General features: G+C 36.1%; 2 protein-coding genes across 7 annotated transcripts; one reads left to right on the top strand and one right to left on the bottom strand.

Moving 5' to 3' along the window:
- Positions 1-226: 226 nt before the first annotated feature.
- Positions 227-8,045, top strand: LOC107476604 (SUPPRESSOR OF ABI3-5). Of its 5 annotated transcripts, XM_016096461.3 has the most exons (16): positions 227-417; positions 778-920; positions 1,160-1,200; positions 1,441-2,263; positions 2,347-2,418; positions 2,509-2,601; positions 2,681-2,760; positions 2,842-2,980; positions 3,271-3,358; positions 3,585-3,676; positions 3,801-3,869; positions 4,270-4,449; positions 4,895-5,063; positions 5,300-6,220; positions 6,895-7,073; positions 7,566-8,045. In XM_016096461.3, the coding sequence occupies exons 2-16, from the start codon at positions 873-875 to the stop codon at positions 7,749-7,751; spliced, it is 3,180 nt and encodes a 1,059-aa protein (XP_015951947.1). In that variant the 5' UTR covers positions 227-417; positions 778-872; the 3' UTR covers positions 7,752-8,045. The 5 variants fall into 5 exon arrangements, with proteins under 5 accessions (XP_015951947.1, XP_020992742.1, XP_020992748.1 ...); XM_021137083.2 differs by lacking the exon at positions 778-920; XM_021137080.2 differs by lacking the exon at positions 227-417 and having other exon boundaries at positions 453-920; positions 2,845-2,980.
- Positions 8,046-8,778: 733 nt separating this feature from the next.
- Positions 8,779-13,920, bottom strand: LOC127743939 (phosphatidylinositol/phosphatidylcholine transfer protein SFH13). Of its 2 annotated transcripts, XM_052256182.1 has the most exons (16): positions 13,743-13,920; positions 13,515-13,607; positions 13,378-13,407; positions 12,972-13,281; positions 12,625-12,724; positions 11,629-11,895; positions 11,248-11,325; positions 11,061-11,165; positions 10,920-10,969; positions 10,736-10,835; positions 10,540-10,635; positions 10,136-10,249; positions 9,863-10,007; positions 9,368-9,759; positions 9,207-9,281; positions 8,779-8,972 (listed from the first exon to the last, which is right to left on the bottom strand). In XM_052256182.1, exons 3-16 carry the CDS (start codon positions 13,397-13,399, stop codon positions 8,952-8,954), a joined length of 1,875 nt encoding a protein of 624 aa, XP_052112142.1. In that variant the 5' UTR covers positions 13,400-13,407; positions 13,515-13,607; positions 13,743-13,920; the 3' UTR covers positions 8,779-8,951. The 2 variants fall into 2 exon arrangements, with proteins under 2 accessions (XP_052112142.1, XP_052112143.1); XM_052256183.1 differs by having other exon boundaries at positions 13,515-13,920.
- Positions 13,921-23,052: the final 9,132 nt, after the last annotated feature.

Raw genomic sequence — 23,052 nt, 5'->3', positions numbered from 1 at the left:
ATACAAATAATATTTTTGTATATTAATATAATAAAAAAGATTAACCTCTCATTCTATATAACATGTAAAAAAATTTATTGTTCATGTATAAAATTCTTTATTTATAGAAAATTAAACGATAAATACATAGTTATGAATACATGTATTAATTTATTAATTATTAATTAAATAATTAAATAGGATCTTGAATTCTTGATTTTTGGCATGATTAATGTACTGGCCTATGGAATCATTGCCACTTAGCAGCACATTCAATTGAAAGTTGAAACACAAACAAATCGTTTCTCCTTCTCCAACAACCTCTCTCTGAGTTCCAATTTGGCGCTATCTCCCTGCCAACTGAAAACCCTAGATCTTCATTTTGGGCACCTGAATCGCGGTATCCGACTTAATCTTACCAAACCTATCCTATCATCGGTAAAAACCCTAACTATTCTGGCCTTTGATTTTCATATGATAATCGGAAACAATATATTCATTGTTTTTTGTGATTGTCCTGATTTCGTTACTGTCGATTGGAGTTGTTCATATTTGATGGTTGTTTAAATGTTAAAGCTCAATTTGTTATGTGATTTAATTTTAAATTAGTTGTAGAGCTGATGAATTTTGTTGTGTGGTATACCTAAGGGGAGGATTTGGAAGAAGGTAATTATGTTTTTGAGGATTGCAAATTCCTATTCGAGTTATGAAAGAAGAGAGGGCCAACAAAAGGTCATGGGAATTATTGGTTGTTGGTTCAATGGTGGATAACTCTATCTGTTTGTATGCATATTACAGGGGAGAGAGGTTTTGAGACCCAATTTTGCATTCTCGAATTCGAAATCCATCTTGAGAGAGTTTCTCGCCTCGGGGGGCTATTGGCTCGGCAAGAAATGGATCCTGGTCGCTATGGTCTTCATCAAGGCTGGGATAATAACAGCGTAATTGTGGTTTCCTCCTTAAATAAATTCACCTATAGTGGGGATGATTATTCAAAGAAACTATTAGGGGGTTTCAATGTGATTGAATTTTTTACCGGGGAAAATGTCATGTCATCCTTAGAGAAATTATGAAAGAAAGCTAGCTGTGGGGGCAGTGAGGATAAGGACTGGATTTGCCTAACACTCCTCTCATCATTGATTATTTGTTGCTGACATAGCTTATTCTCTTGAATCCACAGGCTCTTGAGGGTTATGGTGCGGTCCATGAGCCAAATTATCGGTGAGTGCAACTTCTTGTTGCTTATCATCACTACGGTAATATAAAACCTTGGGCAAATTTGTATATGTAATGTATATTATTTTATACTTTATAGATAGAAATGCTTCATTATGGTATAATATGGTACATGATTGTCTCAAGATCTTCTGTTCATCTTTGTGCTGCATAATGTATTTGTTTGGATGCATATTATCGAGTTTTATCTTTTCCTTCCTCCCATTTTATCCATTTGTTTGGCAGGGTTGGGGGTGCTTATGAGGATAGACGCTTTGTAGATGAAAGATATCCAAGGGATGCCATATACCAGAGAAATGCTTTCCATCGTGACATTTTGGATAGGGAGGGCTATATGCCACCAGGACCTCCTGTTGGCCACTGGAATCAATCCAAAAGGAGAGGTTATGAGGAAGATTATCCAATGGACAGAGAATCTAGACGTTTTCAGAGGCCTTATCATGAGCCGTATAATCAGATTGATGCCTACAGAGAAGCCGATATTGACACGTTCCCAGAATATGATAAGTTTCGAGATGGTTATGGCAGCATTGAAAATTATGGGGATCGAGGATATGATAAACCTGCCAGGTTTGGAGGACATGACCGTGATGATTATGCATATGATGACTATGGCTACAAGTCCCGTGCTTCTCATCATCGTAGGGAGGATAGCCATGAGAGGGATTATGATCATGGCCGCCATAGTTATGATTCTGATTATGAAAGAGGCAGTAGAAGAGATAGTAACTGGAGGCGACGTGGATCACGTGATCGAGAACATGATAGAAGAGGTCTTAGTCGGGAAAGAGATGTAAGCCCGCGTAAGAGGCGTGAGCATTCTCATTCTAGGTCCCGGTCCCGTTCCCGGTCCCGGTCCAAATCTCAGTCCCATTCCCAATCCCGTTCCCAGTCTCGTGGATACGACGATCATCCAAGATCAAGGTCCCCTCGAGGTCGAAGCCATAGTCGGAGTTATAGAGAAGATAGCTATAGTGACAGTCGATACGATAGAAGTGAAAGACGCAGGGATCGTGAGGAAAAACGTCAGCGTGAACATTATTCAGTGGTATGCGCCCAATGTAACTTATATGTTTTACGTGAGTATCTTACAAATTCTGGACGATCTGATGTAAAAAGCTATTCTACCAGGCCCCATCTGCAACTATTGTTGTGAAAGGTCTCTCACAGAAAACTACTGAGGAGGATCTGTACCAAATACTTGTATGTGCCCCTGAATTTGCTTCAGCATTATTATGTACTTATGTGGCTTTTGTGGTCTTATTTTACTGACATTATCATGGATCTCTTTAGGCGGAGTGGGGACCCCTTCGTCATGTTCGTGTTATAAAGGAAAGAAATTCTGGCATTTCTCGGGGATTTGCATTTATCGATTTTCCTTCTGTGGTAATAATCATGTCTGGTTTCCAATATCATTTTTATGTCAGTTTCAAGAATGTTGAAATGAGAATAATATTATGATTAGGGAGCCGCACAAGCAATGATGGACAAGCTAGGAGATGATGGTCTTGTTGTGGATGGCAGAAAGCTTTTCTTTGAATATAGGTATTTTTTGTTTCATTCTCAAATTCTGTAATATTGCCTTTTTATGAGCATCTGTAATATGACAGCCGTACTTTGTTGCAGTAGTAAACCTACTGGTGGTCCAGGTCCTGATGGAGCTATGAAATCAGGCCATAATCATAAGAGCATTACAATACCATCTGATTGGATGTGCACTATATGTGGCTACATCAATTTTGCACGTCGTACCTCCTGTTATCAGGTTCATACTTTCCCTTGCATTGGTTCAGTAATTGGTTTTGCTATCTTGAAGCTTAGTATTCATTCTTGGATATTGCTTTGAACTTTGGCGATGCCTAAATTAGTTTTTGGTGCTAATAATAAGCCATTTTCTCCCTGATTTATATGCTCCCCATCCCCACTTCACCCCACCCCCAGATAAGGTACCTCCATTGATTGTAAAAAGTAGTACAAACTGGACCATACTAGATCAATAGCAGCATGAAAATGGGCTTCTATTATTAAATAATTTTTTCACTATAATGATTGCAGTGTAATGAGCCACGAACTGAGGATGCTCCTGCAGCAGATATTTCATTAACAAATTCATCAGCCATGGGGAAGAAGGGTCTGGAGGCAGGTTAGTATAACACTCTTATTTGAGATTAATATAAATTGTGTGTGTGTGTGGATGCATTTTTTGGACAAACAAAAGTCACCTTTTTCAATTTTTTTAAAAAAAAAAAAATCAATGTTCAACATTTTCCGTTAAATAGAAAATTTAAGTTGTGGAATCACTTGTTTCAGAACTAGAAACAAATGCACCCTAAATTTATCTGTTATTAATGAAGTTTCTATGTAATCAGGTCCAACTCATGTTTTGGTTGTTCGTGGATTGGATGAAAATGCTGATGAGGAAATGCTCCGCTATGAGTTTTCTAAACATGCTCCAATTAAGGTTCTATTGATAAATAATTTTATTAAAATGATTCATCCTTCTTCTAGATTGGGATGTTACGAGTCTTGTTTTGCATCTGCTTTTATCATCTATGTGCTAAGAGTAATTTTATCATCAATTACAGGATCTGCGTCTTGTGAGAGACAAGTTTACACATGTCTCAAGGGGATTTGCATTTGTACACTTTTATTCGGTGGGTATAAGTTATGATGAATGCTTGAGAATTATTTTTGCATGCTCTCCTCATGACCTCACCTATTCCTTCTTTTTTCTCCACTAAAAAGTAATATCTTTGCCGTGAATTGGTCAGTAAGAACTTAATTTTAATAAATTGTATGCATTTGATTTCCTATTTGCAATAGCGCAACCTAGCGCCATTAGAACAAGTCCAAACCCATTGAATTGACTCATTTTGGTTATTAAGTGGTTACATGAGAGGATCCATTGCTTAAACTTGTTAGGTTAACTCATTTAACATCCCTATTAAATGTCATGTCACTGTTACACTTTAGAGTAATAGTAGAGTTTTTTCTTTTTTCTATGGTGGTGAAAACTGAAAAAGGTTAATAATCTGACAAGATACTTACTTTTAGGTGGAGGATGCTACCAAAGCTCTTGAGGCAACAAATGGGACTACTCTTGAGAAGAATGGACAAATTCTAAGAGTGGCATATGCTAAAAGTATCTTGGGCCCTGGATCAGGAGCACCAGGAACTTCACAATCAAGCAGCCTTGCAGCAGCTGCTATTGAGGCTGCGACATTTGCTCAACAGGTGTTCTATTCTTTATATATATATTATTGAAATTTATAAATGACTAAGGTATATTTTGTATTGTTGAAGTGATTATTGTCGATTTCAAATGATGATTAAAAAAAATTACAAAACATTTTAATTTTAAAAGATTTTATGCAATGTGAGCATTTTCCAAAGTTGTTCGAATCCTTAATATTTTAAGAATAATATATGTAGTTAAATAGTTCTGAGCTCATTTCCTAATTTGACATAGAGCTACTTAGGCCTTTTTTTCCCCCTTTTGTTGGAAGTTTCACTCTGTTTTCGGCAGTTTTCTTTGATTTTAGGTATGGTGTAGAATTTCAAGCAGTAATCTTTCATTGATAATATTGCCTCATTTTCGTGCACTTAATGAATTTCAGTGTTCTTAATTGTCAACTTGTCCTGAATATGATTGTTGTCTTGTACTTTTCCTACTGTTCAGTATGATTCTGTGGGGTGGGCTCCAAAAGAATACAATCCCGATGATAAGCAAGCTACTGCTCCTGAGCAAAGCACCACAGGTGGTGCTCCACAATCAGGCTTTGTTTGGGATGAAGCATCCGGTTATTATTATGATGCAGCATCTGGGTTTTACTACGATGGAAATACTGGTGCGTATGTTGCTATTCGATACAAAACTCATACTGAAGTTTCTCAAAAAAGCATTTTTCCTGAAGTAGTTCTTGAGTTACTTTCTCAATTTTAGGATTTTAGTTTATTGTTTGGGCCTTTGTTTTTATGGGCTCGGCATAGTTTGGGCAGCATTATGATTTAGAAACACTAAAATACTTGTCAAACGATATTACCTTCTATTTTATTTTCATTTTCTGCATTTTATGGCATGTAGGTCTTTACTACGATGGTAACAATGGGATATGGTATACGTATGACCACCAAACTCAACAGTACATCCCTTGCACTGAACAAAATCAAAACAACACAGCTAATCAGCAGTCTGAACCTTCCAAGGCATCTGATGGTGCCAGTAGTAAAAAGGTGGTAATTTCTGCACCGGCTTCTACTGTTGCATCAGTTGAGAAGCCTGCATCATTGGCAGATGCTGTGCAGGCTGCTGCAACGGCTGCTTTAGCTGCTGAGAAGAAAGAAAAAGAGAAGGCAAAGGAGATAAAACTTGCCTCAAAAAGCAGTATTCTAGCAAACAAGAAAAAAATGAACAATGTGTTGTCAATGTGGAAGCAGAGGAGCCATGAAGGGCAGGCTACTCGAGTAGCCTTGGAGGACAATCAACTCTCTGTTTCCACCGATGATAGGTCATACCCTACAAAGAACAAGTTAAAAGGTGAATCTATGCCTAGGGAAACCAACGTATCTAGCTTGGGAACACATACAACTGTTATCCAGGCTGCTGGTTTGGACTCTCAGGCACAGGCACGGCCTGTTAGTAATAGTCTTGGTGGAACTATTATGGGAGTTATAAGGGGTTCAGGAAGAGGGGTTGTCAAATCAGATAGCTACCCTGGTTCTACAGCTTCTCCGTCATCATTTTCAAGTTCTTCAGCTGCAAGTGTCGATGCACAGATAAGTTCAACTCCTTTTAGAACAGATGTCTCTGCCTTGGGTTCATATACACCATCAGTGGCTGCCGGAAGTGGCAGAAGAAGGTTTTCAGAAGCGCCTAGTTCCGCTTCAATTCATAAGGAGCAACCTCAAACAACCTATAGAGATCGTGCAGCTGAGAGGAGAAGTTTGTATGGCTCATCATCATCGGGTGGGAATGATTTGGCTGATTATGAAATTGGGGATTCAAGTAAGACTGCTTAAATTATTTTTTATTATTTCTTGAGTTCAACTACTTTTGAAAAATAACCGAGGTGAATAGAAAGTATTTGCTTAATGGAGCAATTATTTCCTCATATTTGAAATCATTGTCCTCTGCCTTTTGAAAGGCTCTAGTAGAAGAGGAAGCTTTAACTTCACATTAGGTGCTAAGTAAGGCCTCGCTCTTCTACTTGTATTTTTGAGAATCGGATATGTAGGCCTGTAAATATGTAGGATTGTCTCTTATTTTTGTGATAATTCTCAAGGGGGATTTCAGAAATCTTCAAGGCAAGGAAATCAAACTTTAGTAGGGTTGTATGTGAAATATATTTTAATATATTTATGATTTAGGATATATGTTTTGTACAAATATAAATTAACCATTATTTCTATTAAGTCTCTAAGTGCTGATCAATTCCAGCCAGTAGAAAGGGATTTGCATTTTCATTTTATTTTATTTTTTCTGAGGCTTGGGTGGCGTATTAGAAAAAAATTTCTTGTATCAAATTGTTGATGCTTCGTATGATATTACTATTTGATATTTGGAGTTTTGAGTAACGGAATAGTAATCAAGAAGCCATTAGGTTCACTGGTAACTTTATATCCTGGACACATGGACTGACATTTAAGAAACAATTGTTTCTACCTTATGTGACCCTGAAGATCGAGATTTTGTGTCGAGGAAGGGTGATCCTATGCCTTTTCCTCCTGGGGTTGGTGGAGGACGTGCAGTTGGAGAAGTCAACCTTGATACTTTTGAGGTGATAACAGCAGAAAAAGCACTTGATGAAAACAATGTTGGCAATCGTATGCTTCGCAACATGGGATGGCAGGAAGGCTTGGTATCATTTCATTCTCTCTGCACTACGTTAGTTTATTATTGATATTAAGGATATGCTTTGTTGCAAGGTTAAAAATGAGGGTGGAAATTCCATGAATGAGCTTCTTGGGTAAATTACATATGGAGCTCATCCATGTAAATTTTTCCTCCCCATTTTCACCCTCCGGCAAAACACATCCTAAAGGCATTAGTTGTCTCCGTGTGACCACAAGGTCATGGGTTCAAGCCGCGGAAACAGCCACTGATGTAATTATCAGATTGGGCTGCATACATTACACCCTTTAGGCGCAGTATTTTCCCAGATCCTTAGTTAACATGGGATGCTTGTGCACTGAGCTGCCCTTTTTATTTTATTTTATCAAATTGCACCTGTAGACTTGGATGGGATATCCCTGGAAATTTGATGTTCTCTCACAACATATCTACGATTTGAAGGATTCTAGGATTTTAATATTGTGCTTGTTTGTTCTTGAATGTATAATTTGATGCCCAGGGACTTGGAAAGGATGGGAGTGGAATGGTAGAGCCAGTGCAGGCACAAGCCATGGAGAATAGAGCAGGACTTGGAAGTCAGCAGAAGAAGTTAGATCCTAGCCTTGAGGTGCAGGCAGGGGACAGTTATAAGATGCTTATTCATAAAAAGGCACTTGCCAGGTTCCGGGAAATGAATGACAGTTAAAGGTTTGAAGTTGAACCCTCCAAAATTTAATATTTAAGCCTTGAGAAATGAGAAACATATAATATTAAAATCTGTAGGTTTTTTTTTAATGTTTTCCTAGTGTAGTGACAGTGACATAAAATATTGTCAGTTTTGAAATCTAGTGATTAAGTCAGCTTTCTTTTGCACTGGTTGAACTCAAGTGTATTAGAATGTCATTTAATTTGTGTTTGCCTTGGTGAGCCAAGAAAAAACTTGTGATGGATTTGTATTTTTTTTATTGGTTTTTCTTTCTTATGTTTGGAAGATGTGTGATACTGTGCCCAAAAAAAAGTTTGTCTGCCTCGTACTCAACAAACTAAACAAATAATTTATAAAAAGGCATTATAATATGGATCCTTGTGACTCTCCCACTTGTCATTTTACCTGCAAACAAGAATCATTCTTCCCAACTAACTTGTCTGTTTTAAATCGTTGTTGTTTGTAGTCAAAATTGTTGTCTGCACAATTTCAACTCCAAATTATATTATTTCTAAACCAATTTACCGGTGCTTTCAAAGGTTCTGATTGTGGATATTCATTCAGGACACCATCTAGGAACTGAGGTTAAAAAAGAGAGAAAAGCAATGCACAATTACTAAGAGCCAAAATAAAGTTCATTTATAAATCGTTCGTAACATTAAATTTTTATTTTTGAGAACTATTGTTAAACTAGAAATCATAAGTTTTTACATTATTAAGAGTATTTAAATATTTATTTTGTTCTATTTGTCATCAAGAAAATGGACCTTTCTCACTAGGGCAAAGTTTATAGGTTTTTTAGTTTAAATAAAATTTAATATTTACAAACATTCACAAATCTACAAACTTCAAAAATGAAGCACGCTATTGGTGTTATGCATAGCATGATTGATACATATTATATAGCATTTTAATATTGGACTGGAGAACAATCTCACGATTTTTTATAGGATCCTTTTTTTTCGGATTTTATTTTTCCTTTTGATATTGCATAAGAATGGCTCGAACTAAATATTAAGATTGTGATTTCGCCCATTTGAAGTGGTAGTTTCCTCATTAAACTGAAAACCCAGAATACAGGAGCATTTCCATCTAAGCATAACTAAAATTTTGCCATCTATTTACCATGAAAATGCTATTCAAGATAGAATATTACAAAAACTAATCTTCTGAGCGGCTAACCAACTTGGTTCCAACTGTTTAACAGAAAAGCCTTCTTTTCTGCAATAATGATTGTTAATCAGTCAACACCAATAAAAAATAATAATTGCAAGAAGTGATTTAAGTTACTTAAACATCCTCCTCCTAACTACTGAAAGAAAGAACATTTCAAAACATGGAGTATATCTACTTAGTATTTAATTGGATATCGTGGAACATGTTTAAGATGTTGTACCATTACTCTTTTTAAGATTAAATATATGGCACGACACATAAAGGCGAAAAGCAACTCACTCGACATTTGGACACCTGAAACTTCTCGAGCAGATCTGAAATCTCAAGTTGCTTCATCACCATAGCATGTACTACCTGAATGATTTAACAGCACAAACTATTAAGTATCATATTGTCAACTAAAAGATGTAGCTGATTTAAGAAAGTAAGAGATATAATACCCTTTTAGTCTTTTCAAGATCAAACTCAACAGATTTAATCCTATCCAACGAACCCTTAAGCATTTGATCCTTTTCAAGAGGTATACTTGCTGGTTTATCGCGAAGTTCCTCAACAGCATTTTCTAGTCTCTGAAGGCGTTGTAAACATGGTAGAATATGATCCCTTTCGGACACAACTTCACTAGTTGCCAAAATGTTATCAGTGTTAGGTTCGATGGGGATAGACGGCAAAACATCGTTCTGTATTCTAACAAATTCAAATCTTAAACTGCAGAAGAATGTAACTAGTCTTTGCAATACATATGTAAGCACTCTTGACACATTTAAGAACTTAGTTTTCGCCACCATTGCTTTGACAAGACTGAACCAATTGCTGATGCCAAAAAAGGTTTCTGAAAATTATGTAAATTTGTAATAAGCCCATAAGATTATGCAATACTGAAATACTTGCTAGTGATATAACCATGGTAACCTCCTAACTTCCACACAAAGTACCTTGACAGTTTTCGCTAGAAACAATTTTCCCCACATCATTGTGCAATGACTGTTTGTTAGGACGATGAAATTCATCACTTGTGGGCACTTTCTCAGCTTTAGGTGTGCTACCATTACAACTGAAGTAGCTATCTGATACCCTGAGCTGCAGAACAACCAGCTTTTGTACGATAAAAAGCTCGATGACACCCACATAACATGAAAACAGTATGTAAAGACAACAAAGTGATCATAAGCTGAATCAGATTGAATGGTATCAAATTGAAAACTCACTTCTTCAAGAACTGGGGCTAACCGAGGAAAGGTAAAGCTTCTTTGTATGTATGGTGAGCAACAATCATCAATATCAGACCCTGATTCTACCGGTGATGCATCACCCCATTGCTCCTGGAAGATGAGAGAAGATAAGGTAAATCACATACTAGTGCAAACCATTTCTGCTAAGAACTTCGGCCAACATATCAAGGACGGGATGTAATGTTAGGTCATGTCCGATTGATACTAGCTCATCTCTAAGCCCACTAAACAATAAGATTAACAACCTAATTATGGAAACAAAAAAGAAATATAAAGAGATCATTCTAAGATGTTTCTATTGATTCAAGAATATGATGAAATACCCAAACAATATCCTACAAAAAATTGTAACATCCTAGTTATCCATTGCCAAGACTTACCTTATGTGAGTGAATCCAAAAAGAGTCTGATTTCCCTTGTTCACCGGGTAGTCCAGTGATTTGTCTCACAACAGTTGCCTCCACACTATGTACCACCTACAATCAAAACATTTATTAGTCGTGAACAAGGCAATTCTGAGAAGGAAAAAAAAAACCTCAAAATGTAAAGGACATAAAGAGAAAAAAATTCCAATACCTTCATGACATCAGGATCTTTCCATGGACCCATGCTAGACCTTAGACATCCACCTTCTCCAGGACATGTACATGAACCACCCAAAAAATCTGGCAACTGACTGTATGGATGCATTTACATATTACAAGTGACTCAATTACAATGAACAGAAAATTCGAGGCAATATAAAGGAACAAATGCATACCTTGAGTCAATGACATCCAGTAACTTGCATAAAGACTTGGGTTCATAAACCTGGAAATTTGGGAATTTATGTAGTATCAAAGGGACTTCAGGAAAAACATTAAACAATATTCATAACAGAAATAAAAGCTATATCCATTACCTGTATCTTTGCAATAGTTTTGGGATCAAGAAACTTCTGTGCAGCAGGCCAAAGCATCTTCTTGAAGCCAGTACCAGCATTTACTATATACATCCGATGTAATGTCTGTAAATATATCAAGGGAGTGTTTTATACAAAGAGAAAGGACTAAATAACATGTTACTTTGAGAAGGTATACGGACGAAACCTCAGGATAGTAATTGTTATCTATTCTTGTCATAGCAGCCAAGAGATTTGCAGCAGTAGGTGAGAAATTTTTCATTCCCTGAATCATACACAATCAAGAGCCAGCTAAGGTTCAGAAAAAGTAGCACCAAAACTCAGGGGAGCTCCTAACTTTGAAATCTAGCTAACTAAGAACACCCTTCCAAATAGGAGTTTAGCACATAGAATGTGACTACCAGAATTGATACATTGTTACAGAACAGGTGAATGACTAATCAGCTACCTCAAACCAGAACAAGCTATAAGACATACAAAGAGTGAAAAGCTGAAAACCCGCAGAACCACATCAAAGCTTTAGTGTTTTGGAAATCAGATAATTGTTTTTCAGTGTAATGCAACATACCAAGCCCTGCACGTCCAAAATTGTTGTGGTTGAAGAAATCCGTCTCTTGGAAGCAACAGAACATGCTGGAAATTTCTCCTGTAGAGCTCTCTCAAACTCCTGAACATGGTACTTCAAATATCTATCTATTGTGGTAATGCGCATCAAGCGGCTCGGATGAGCTTTCCCAAGCCTCTCAATGTAAACTGGCCTACCTTCTTTGTCAACTCCATGATACCCTTGAGGATAATGCTGCAGTACTTCTTCCAACTCTTCAAATTCAAAATCCTTCAAAACACCATGGCATCACACTTAGCTGACTAATACATGAAACAAGTGTATCCAATCCAAGCACAGAATCCATGCTAATGCTAAAATATACAAATCATACAAAGAGTATATGAATCTGTATAACAGTAAAAACTTACACTATCCTATTTTACTTCATCAACCAAAAAAATTGTTGTATAGCACAAGTTTTCTGTCATAAAAGTTGGTGGGATCTGTGAATGGGTGAGTATCTTGAATAAAATTAGTACCCACTTTCATGTACTCATTTAAGAATCCTTCTATCGTCTAATCTAGAGAGGTCGATCCCTTCAATTCATGAATCAATATATGATTCAGATTCACAGATTCAGTGAATGTTATCTTGTATTCATTTTGTACCAACTTTAGAGATGATATTTATTTAAGTCAAACATTTATACTAAGATGATATATATAAGTCAAACATTTATACTAAGGTTCACAACCCAAGATTAGATAATTGTAAGAAATATTTTAAAACTAACAGTGTAACAAAAAAGTTATTTTTTTAAGTGTTTTTACTCCTACCTTACATAAATATATTCTTTCCTCCCTTAACAGAAACCCAGGAATATTTAACCGACACCTTGGAAAAAGAGAAAAAAAAATTGGCAGTACCGAAGTAATGAATCTCCAACACTTTGAAGCATCCATTGAAAGTTGAAACTTTTACTAAGTTTTCTACATTCATAAAGTCGCAGCATTAACCTGAAGGATGGTATCAGTTCCATATTCTTTTCTCCAGCTTAACATGTCTTCCCACATCTGAATAGTCTTCTCAATGTCAAAGTCCCTTGCTTTCAGAAACCTACCACACCCACATAATAATGAAAACCACAAGAGTGAATGAGAAGAAATCTACAACACAACTAAGAACAAATAATTAAATCAATGACACTATCGACTATACATTAGATATAACATAACATTATAGTCACTCAGTTTCAAATAACTGTCATTTTCACTAAATTAGGATGATACTTTTTCACTTGAACTAATGTGAGTATATAGAGGTGAAAAGAAGGGGAAAAAAAACCAAAAGAAGAACAGATTACCTTAACAATGCATGATAATCATCATGAGTTGGACGCAAAGAACACCTTTGTAGCAGTTTCAGACGCAATTTTTGCACAGCTGATTCCTCTTGTGCATCTCTCACATCTTCAATGTGAACCCTATTGTTGTTGTTACTGTTATCATCTACAATTCTGCTTTTCCCCCCTCTCTTCTTCAGAGAATGAGTGAACCTGCATGAAGCACTTATGGCCTTCTTCTTCAAGCTCCCAATCTTTGATCTCTTCCTTTCCTCTTCACAGGTCTCACCATCAACACCAAGACCAAAACCAACCCCATCTTCAAAAACCCCTTTTTTTCACACCACATTTCAACAATTACCACATTATTTATTTATATACCCAATAAAGGAATAATAATTTATTTAACTCAATTAGCATAACATACCTGAAACTTGATTTGAGTCCATTTCAGTGACTGTTTAAATGGAAAAGAAAAATTAGTACTTGTATTTGTAATGTAGATGAAGTGTTTGTGTAAATGTGAATGTTAAAAATGGGAAGCATTTATGTAAATTCCAGTACCAGTGGAGGGAATCTTTTCAGTTTTCTGGTTCAATGGATCCAATGCAGCATTGTTGTTGAGTTTTCGTTGCAATGCAATGTAATGAGAGGAATGTGCAGTAACAATAACAATAGCATAGAGAGAGTTATGAAGGCTGAGCTCAGAGAAAAAGAATCTCTTGGGAAATGAAGAACAAAAGGAGGAAAAACGATGAAACAGTTAGTTAGTTGGGGTAATAAAGGAGCCACCTTTAGCGGTTTTTCGGTTTAGGGGGTTGTGGCTTCTTCAGCTGAGCAGTGAGAAAAAATGGAGAATCTCTGAGCAGAGAGAGAGAGAGAGAGAGAGAATAAAAACTGCAATGCAAATGCAAATGCAATTGGAATAGGAATTGAAGTGGAATGTGAATGTGAACAGGGATGCAATGAATCTCTCTCTCTCTCTCTCTTTCTTCTCTGCTAAGCTCTGGTTAGTATTAAACTATTAATAGTGTTTTTTTATTAGAATTTAATTTTATTTGTTTAACTTGAAAATTTATCTATTTCTTTTAGTAGAAATAACAATTTAATTAATTTGTGTCTTAAAAGTGTATTTTAAAAATATAATAATAAAAAATTTATTTTATGGTATATTTAATTGTTGTCTTTATGGCACAAGTTAACAAANAAAATTATTATAAATTGTATAATATATATTGTAAACAAAAAAAATGACATAGTAATTTTTTTTTCTAAATACAGTTAAATAAAAATATATAAATAATTATACATTGAATATATTCTCTCTTTGAGTGTGAATTATAAATAAATTCAATCTAATTTTGATATTATTCACAAAATTACTTATTTTAAAAACTATTATTATATGCACACACATGACACAACTCTACAGTTGATGAGAAATGTTTTAGGCAAACAAGATTTTTAATGGTAATTTTTTGGAGGATTCATGTCTTGACCCAAGTTTGTTGACATGTTGATGGAAGTTGCTGTAGATGAGAGGTGATGGATTGGATTTTGCAGCAACTTCTGATTTAGAAGTTCTGGACAGGGTGCAAGGATTAATTACATCTTTGAAAACAAAGACACTCATAGTACTTTTCGAGTTAACTATTTTTTTTATGATGGATAAAATGATGTAATACAATAGTATGAGTTAAAATGGGTGTATTTCATAAGTGTGATGCATAATACAAATGGTTATTTACGATTTGTATAATAAAAGAAATCGTTATTCACGATTTTATAAATCACATTTTTTTAAAATTAAAAAATTAAAATCGTGACTCACCATTTTTTATTTTTTTTGTCTTACTTGAAATCGTAATTCACAATTTCTATTAATTTTTTTAATTTTTTATTTTATTTAAAATTGTTACTCACAATTTCTTCTTATCTCATATTACTGTATTATGCTAAAATATTATAATATTAATAAAAAACACCGATAACAACCCAATATAAAAAAAATAGCCCGTACTTTTCTCCATAGTACTTTTCTTCTTCTTTTTATTACAATTATATTTTTTAGTTACTTTTTTGTATTCTGTTGAAGAGTTATTTTTTAGTTATTATTATTATTTAATCCAAGTGATCAATTATATAATATTATATTATTAAAAAATAAATATAATTATATAATTACATAAAACACTTCGTACTGTTCGAATACATTAAAATTAAACTCATTTTAATTAGCAATAAGTCAATAACATGCTTTTACTTTTTATAGAATAGGAGTAGGGAAATAATAAGGAAGAAAAGAAGGTGGAAACGGAAACAGTGAAATAGTTAGCGGAAGCAAAGGCATTGGATGTGGCGGTGGTGGTGCTGACTCTGACTCTGACACTGTCTTTTCTGATGCCAACAACACACAGGTCACTGGCGTAGCCGGTAGTCCCACTACCTACATACCTTTCCTCTTGCCACGTGTCCTCTTCCTCCGACACCATTTGTCCTTTCTCACTTCTTTATACTCTCCATGTTTTAAGCTAACTAAGCCTATAAAAAAACAAAAACCTTCTTCATACAGGATTGAGCAACAAATGCTGTTAATCATTATTCAATTATTTCAAGAAAAATATACAAATAAATAAACCACTTTTTTATTTTTAATATTGGGGGAGAAGTGGTGTATAACAATGATATGGGGCTTCATGGTGCATGACCAGAATGTGACGGCTAGGATCGAAGAAATCGGACGGTCCGTTTTGAATTGCTGTAATCGGACGGTCCGATTTTTTGCTGGGAAGGTACGCAAATCGGACGGTCCGATTTGCGCCCCAGCCACGTATCGCGCATGCACGTTGGTCCGAATGTGGAGACCAAATCCCAACCACGGAGGAGCCTTAAGCCAGTTTCAGTTTCCCTTTCCCTTTCCCATTTCACTTTCACTTTGTGCCAATTCACTTCTCCCATATACCCCACCCCAAGCCACGGTGAAAACCTCCATTGTTGAAGGTGTGAGCTCCAAAAGATGCCTAAAAGAAGAAAAATAAAAGATGTGAATCGTCCAAAACTCCATATTGCTAATTATCTTGATCATCCTAATTATGTAAGTTTTCAATCCAAAATTTTTTATTTTAGTTAAAATAATAATTATAATGTTAGAGATTAGTAAGTCTTTATTGTAATGATAATGTTAGTTAGGAATTAGTGGAGTAATAATATTTAGATATTTGAGTTCAATCAAAATAATATTAGAAATTATTGGGTATTAATATTATTCAGATATTACATTATAATAATAAATTAATTATTGTTATTAATAGAATAATTGCAATAATAATATTATTAATAATAATACGGTTATTATAAAATTTTTTGGATGTATGATAAATAAATAGAATAAGTAATATTAATATTAATAATTGTTATTACTACAACGCTTATTGTAATAATAATAATTATTATTATTATTACTGCTAGTAGCGTTTAATTTAATTTAACTATCAGTAGAATATAATACACATAGTAGTGCAATGTGTGTGCTGTAAGTGTGAATATAGATATGTGAAGTAGTTTTAATTGTTAGTAATAAATAATTTTTTTGTACTTAATTAATATTGTATTAGTAGTAGTCGTTATTTGAATAGAATAGAATACATATAGTAGAATAGAATAGTTTTAATTAGTTTTAATGGTTAGTGATTGATTTATTATTGTATGTTTGCTCTTAGAATAGAATAAAATAGAGTAGTTAGTTATTTGAATATTGGTAGATAATATAATAGTTATTTGTATAAAGTATTGTATTGTATTGTTGTTATTAATATATTTATTGATTGTTATGTGTGGCTGATTATTTGATAATGAAAATTCGATTCTTTTAAGTTTAATTTGTTAATTTATTAATATTATTGTTTTTGTTTAGGGATCTAGAATGTTGCAATGTGACCACTACATGCCGCCGGATCGGTACAATCCAATAGCGGAGGGGTTTTTACGGGACACCGGTTTTTATTATGTTTCACAGATTGGAGTTGTCCAATGTCAGGCGGCATTGGTTAATGCTTTGATTGAGAGATGGCGCCCCGAGACTCACAGCTTCCATTTTCCGGTTGGTGAGTGTGCTGTGACACTGGAGGATGTGGCGTTAATTTATGGTCTTCCGACGAATGGTTTGCCAGTTACGGGACCGACACTGAGTAGTTATGAGGCGTTAGAGGCTGAATGCTTGGATCAGTTTGGTGTTGCACCTAGGCAGGCAGACTGTAGGGGAAGTTTCATCAAGTTGACGTGGTTTCGAGCATTGAAGGATCGGTTAGTGTTGGTTGATGATATCCAGATTCAGAGGTACGTGAAGTGCCACATAATGTTATTGTTTGGAACCGTTATGTTTGGAGATAAGTCTGGAGCAGGGGTGCACTGGAAGTTTCTCCCATTACTCCGTAACTTTGCCGGGATAATACAGTTCAGTTGGGGTTCGGCATGCCTGGCACACCTGTACAGAGCTTTGTGTAGGGCAACTCGTGTCGACTGTAAGGAGATTGATGGTCCGTTGACACTCTTGCTTGCCTGGGCTTGGATCCGCCTACCGTTCCTTGCGCCGATTCCCACCACGTTGACGACATCTACTATGACTGTGGCCCTCGGCCCCGCATTGCTTACATCGCCTAGGACCACGCAACATCCGAGTGTCCATCTCATTCAAGAACCGGGTCATCCTTGGCCGACCTTTGGATACCCGTCTTAGGAATGGATTACCTACGAATCGAGGTCCATGATAAACTGGCCATGTTGACGGATTCCCAAGTGGCCTAAACCTAACCCTGTACACTCGTCGAATCTGGTCCATCTTGTAGACATCATGTACATACAGTTGCCAATCAAGACGTTGGTTTGCACAACAAGCAAACACATGTCGACACAGAAGCCGGTCAACTTGGAACTCACCACAGTCACACCTTTGTTGACGGAGGTCCACTGTATACTCCACACCACTAGGACACTCACGCACTTCGAATGCCTCATTCTGTCGGTCAAAGCAACTAACTTGGATGTTACCTGCTGCCCGCTGATTTGCATGTAGTTTGGAGGTTACAAGCTCAGAGAACACATGTCCTTCATTAATTCGAGCCTCAGCCTCGGCTCTTTTTCGGGTGAACAATTCATTAAGCCTGTAAAATGTTGCCTTAACTAGTGCAGTGACTGGAAGATTGCGAGCCCCTTTCAATACCGAGTTGATGCATTCTACTAGATTGGTTGTCATATGACCCCATCGATATCCCCCATCAAATGCCAAGGCATACTGCTCACGTGGAATTCGATCCAGCCAGTTGGTATAAGCCTCACCTCGCTCACGTAACCGCTGGTAACGCGTCTCGTACTCGCGAACTGTCCGCGAGTATCCTGTCACAAAAAAATGGGCCCACCATAAGAAACGTTCATCACAATAACTGAGGCCAGGAGTAAATGTAATAGTAAATTTCATACCGATGTTGACGATAAGCTTCTGCAGATACGGAGCCTTGAATTTCCTCAGAAAGTTGGACTCTATGTGTCTGATGCAAAACATGTGGAATGCTCTGGGAGGAGACCACGCTCCGTGACTACGAGCAATAGCAGACCTAATGGAGTCGTGTCGATCGGAGATAAGACCCACACCGTCACGTGTCACAACATGCTGTCGCAAGTTACTGAGAAAAAAGTGCCAAGCCTCAGATGTCTCTCCCTCCACTATGGCAAATGCAATCGGCACGATGTTATTGTTGCCATCCTGTGAGATTGCAACCAACAAACAACCTTTGTACTTTCCATACAAATGAGTTCCGTCTACCTGCACTATTGGCTTGCAATGTCTGAAGGCTCTAATACAAGGGTAATAACTCCAGAAGACTCGGTTTAGCACACGAATATTAGGAACCAAGTCATCTCCCTGGTACGCAGGCAGTGTTTCAAAATGAACAACTGCGTATTGCTCCTTGTGACACATGGCCTCAAACCATATCGGCAAGGCTTCGTACGAAGCTTACCACCCTCCGAAAATTGACTCCACTGCCTTCTGTTTAGCCAACCATGCTTTGCGATAACTAATGGTGTAGTTAAACTTTGACTGTACATCCGCAATCACTGATTTCACCCTAATAGACGGGTCAACTTCTACCAACGGCTTTATTGCTTCTGCAACTGTGTTGGAATCTAGCTTCGAATGATCTTGAGAAATGGTGGCCCTAGTACAGGTGTGACTACCGTTGTACCTCCTTATCTCCCAACAGAACTTTCTGGACATTTTGCTCACCCTTATCAGCCAATCACATCCTGCACCATACTGGGTGCATTTAGCATAGAATGTCGTCGGTTCTGACTCATGCACCCGATAATCCACACCTCTGCGGATTGTATAATCTTTCATCGCCTTAATTACTGCCTCCCTAGAACTGAATTCCATCCCCACAGTAAATTCACCATCCGGCATAAGGGGAAGCTCTGCTGCAATAACATCACAAATTTTAGAGTAGTCAGAACTAATAACGTAACAAACTAATAAGCGCAGAACAATGGGAAACGTACTTTTCCAAACCGAACCGGTTATTGAACCGGCCGGTCGTCATCGAACCGGCCGGTTCGGTCCAACGGGTCGGTCCGGTCCAACCGGCCGGTCCGGTGCAACCTTCAACTCATACGCTAATACCCTGCTTATTTGGACCGGCCGATCCGATCAAGATGGCCGGTCCTGTCAAATCGGTCAATTTGGTAGACCGAACTGGTCCGGATAGACCGGCAGGTCCGGTCTGGTCGAACCGGCCGGTCCGGTCTGGGCAAACAGTCCGGTCCGGTCGAACCAACCAACCCTGTCCCGGTGTCTGCCCCGGTAGTACCGGCCCTGCCAGTTTGCTGCAATCACCGATTTGACTATATTAAACGTTAAACAATTACTAATTACATGCTATATTTTGCCTATTTACCCTTGTCTTAAGTATTTGTCCTAAACAAATAACCCATGCACAAATCATACTATCACAAATCTTAACTTAAATTAACGGCGCACCTGCATTTAAATATTGAGGATACTCCGGTGCATGCATGGCATCCAAATCCAACGACCGCATGAAACTTGGCTCCACAAACGGCTGCTGATTTGCTAGTGCATTTGCCACGTCTGCTACATCTGCCACCATAGCCTCGTCAGCTTCATCTTCGTTTCCACCTGGATCAACGACCTCGTAGTTACTTTCGAAGTCTTCTTCACTATCACTGTTGTACTCTTCCAATTCAATATCTCGGTCCGCTGCAGATTGCTCGAACTCGATATACAATTTGATAAACGTCATTCGCGACCGACTTTCAAGATACACTGAAAACATTTCTTGCATGCTCGCCTCGTCGGTCACGTATTTCGTTTGAAATTGCACGAACCCACCAAAGACAGATATAGGATATCTGTACAGAATACACGACACTCTCCTAGATATTTCAAAATCCATCTTCTCACATATGATCCCTTTTAATTCTTCAAATGACAGTGTGAATGGAATAACAATATCTAACGGATTATCACACACAAATTTCACTCCTTCTGATGTTTATAATAAAATATGGCCATCATAATATACTTTTAACCTTACTCTATCATCCATGATAATAGAGAAGAAGAGATCTACAAATACAGAAGAAAAGATCTGCAAAGAGGAGATGTAGAGAGTTGTAGCAACGAAGGAGAAGAATGATATGAGCTGCTTAAATTCAGTGGGTGCATCTATATATATATACCACACCCAAATCGGACCATCCGACCGGATGTAGGCCCATTCGAATTTTTAAGAACAAAAAAATCGGACGGTCCGATTACCAGAAAGCCCGCCCAAAAATTTTTCCTTACCCAAAATCGGTAGGTCCGATTTGGTGATAAAAAATTTTGAAAATAGGCCCTCAAATCGGTTGGTCCGATTTCCTTGGGCAAAACAAATCACCTTCAGCGCGCACAAATCGGACGGTCCGATTTGTGACCCTGACTGCTGCAAGAAATCGGACCGTCCGATTTCTCCCCGTCAGCTGACCGCCGTCACAGCCTGGTTAAACACCACTAACCTCCATAACCGGGTGTTACACCACACCGTGCATCATATCCGAAAAAATTAGCCTAAATAAACAGCTACAACAATTTATTATAAATAATACGTGTCTATCAATTTTTTTATATATACAAATTACTCTGAAAATGAATTTTTTAAATTATTTTATTTTTTATTAATTAAATCAATTATATTTTTATTTATTATATTTCATATTAATTATTCCAATTTATTATTTAGAATTATTAATTTCGCTTATGTAAATATGAAAATTGACTCAAGTAACTGTGGTTATGTATTCTCAAGATTCGATTGGTCTTATTTTTTAGAGTTTTTGATATTAGTTACTCTAAACTTTGAAAATTTTTATTTTCTTTTTATTTGTTATCTTATTTTTTTTAGAAATAAAATTTGTTATGTTTATCTTTTTTAAATAAATTATGTTTATCTCTTTCTAATAGAATCAACTAAAGATTTTGATTGTTTTATCTTATTTTAAAATTTAAAATTAATTTAATAATTAGTATAAATAGGTAGTATTATTTTCTCATACAACAACATACAATAAAAAATATTCATGTTTTTTTTATTCTTTCATAGTTATATATATAGTTGCTTAGTCTTTTACTTTTTTATACAGATTAGTTGGAATTATATTTTTTAAATAATGACAGTGTAATTTGTTTTTTCTTTTGATTTTTCTATCTTATTACTTATCAAAATAGAGTTTATAATTTAGAATTTAAAATTTAAAATTTATAATATTTTGCTTTTGTTTATTTTATATTTATTTTAAAATAATTTTTAAAAAGTTAGACTTTTACTTTTATAAAGAGCACATTAATATTTGTCTAGAAATGATCTATTAAATTAGGTAAATTAATTTATATGTCTATGAAAATTAAATAATTTTTTATTATTTAAACATTACTATATATTCAAATGTCTTGTCACGAACACGACATTCATCTGTTGGTCCTGATATGAAGAATAGTCATCTTTCAATGTGCAAACGTGATGAGACATTCATGAAAAGTTGAAAAGCAGAATTAGACCTCTATCAATGCTTTATTTTTAGATTGCACTCATAATTACCAATTACTAGTAATTTTGATTTTTCTTTTTTTGTCAGGTCAAGTATGGTATAGCCCTATAGCACAGTAGCCCACCAATTTTGTTTTTAACTGTTTATTCATTTCTACACTTCAATGTGACACACTGACACTGCTCCAAAAAGGGTATGTTAATTCACAAGAAATATTTGGCACAAATTATCTAAATATTGTAATTAAGATATGGGGTTAACTATCTACGTCCTAATAAGAGCACATATTAAATTTATAAATTAATAAATGTTTTTAAAAAATTTAAATTTTTAATATATTTATTTTATATTATTAAATAAAAATATTTAAAATCTTTTACTAATAATAAATTTATTATGTGTTCTTAGATTACATTTTAACTACACCCGTAAAATATTCATAATTATAAAATAAATAATATATAACTTATTCAATTATTTTCTCAAAATTTAGGGTAAAAAACTTAATTAAGCCACAAGAAGAATGGTGTAACCTAATTACGCCAAACTGAAAATTGTTTCAGCAATAAGCCAGAATCGATTTTTATGTAATTCGAACCAGGACGGTTCGAACTAGGTATTAGAATAAATCGAACCAGGGTGGTTCGAATTAGGAGTGCAGATTTCAATGTAATTCGAACCAAGGTGGTTCGAACTCCAAGTCCCACGTAATTCGAACTAGACTGGTTCGAACTACGGCCAATTGTGCGTTGCATATAATTCGAACCAAGTTGGTTCGAATTACCCTTGGAGAGATCCTTCATAAATCGAACCAAGGTGGTTCGAATTACCATTGATTCGGCTATATAAGGAGTTCGAATCACCCTCATTCGAACTATTATTCCTCCCCCCTACCCCACAAAAACTCAGAGAAAACGACCCAGATTCTCTCCGAGGAAGACCTGAACGGAATACTCTACTGATGGGGGACGATCCAGCACGGTTATATCGCTTGGACGGAGTC

The sequence above is a fragment of the Arachis duranensis genome, unplaced genomic scaffold, assembly GCF_000817695.3.
Source record: "Arachis duranensis cultivar V14167 unplaced genomic scaffold, aradu.V14167.gnm2.J7QH unplaced_Scaffold_165934, whole genome shotgun sequence".
NCBI lineage: Eukaryota > Viridiplantae > Streptophyta > Magnoliopsida > Fabales > Fabaceae > Arachis > Arachis duranensis.
The sequence above is the reverse complement of the archived record's forward strand: the minus strand, read 5'-3'. Positions and strand labels throughout refer to the sequence as shown.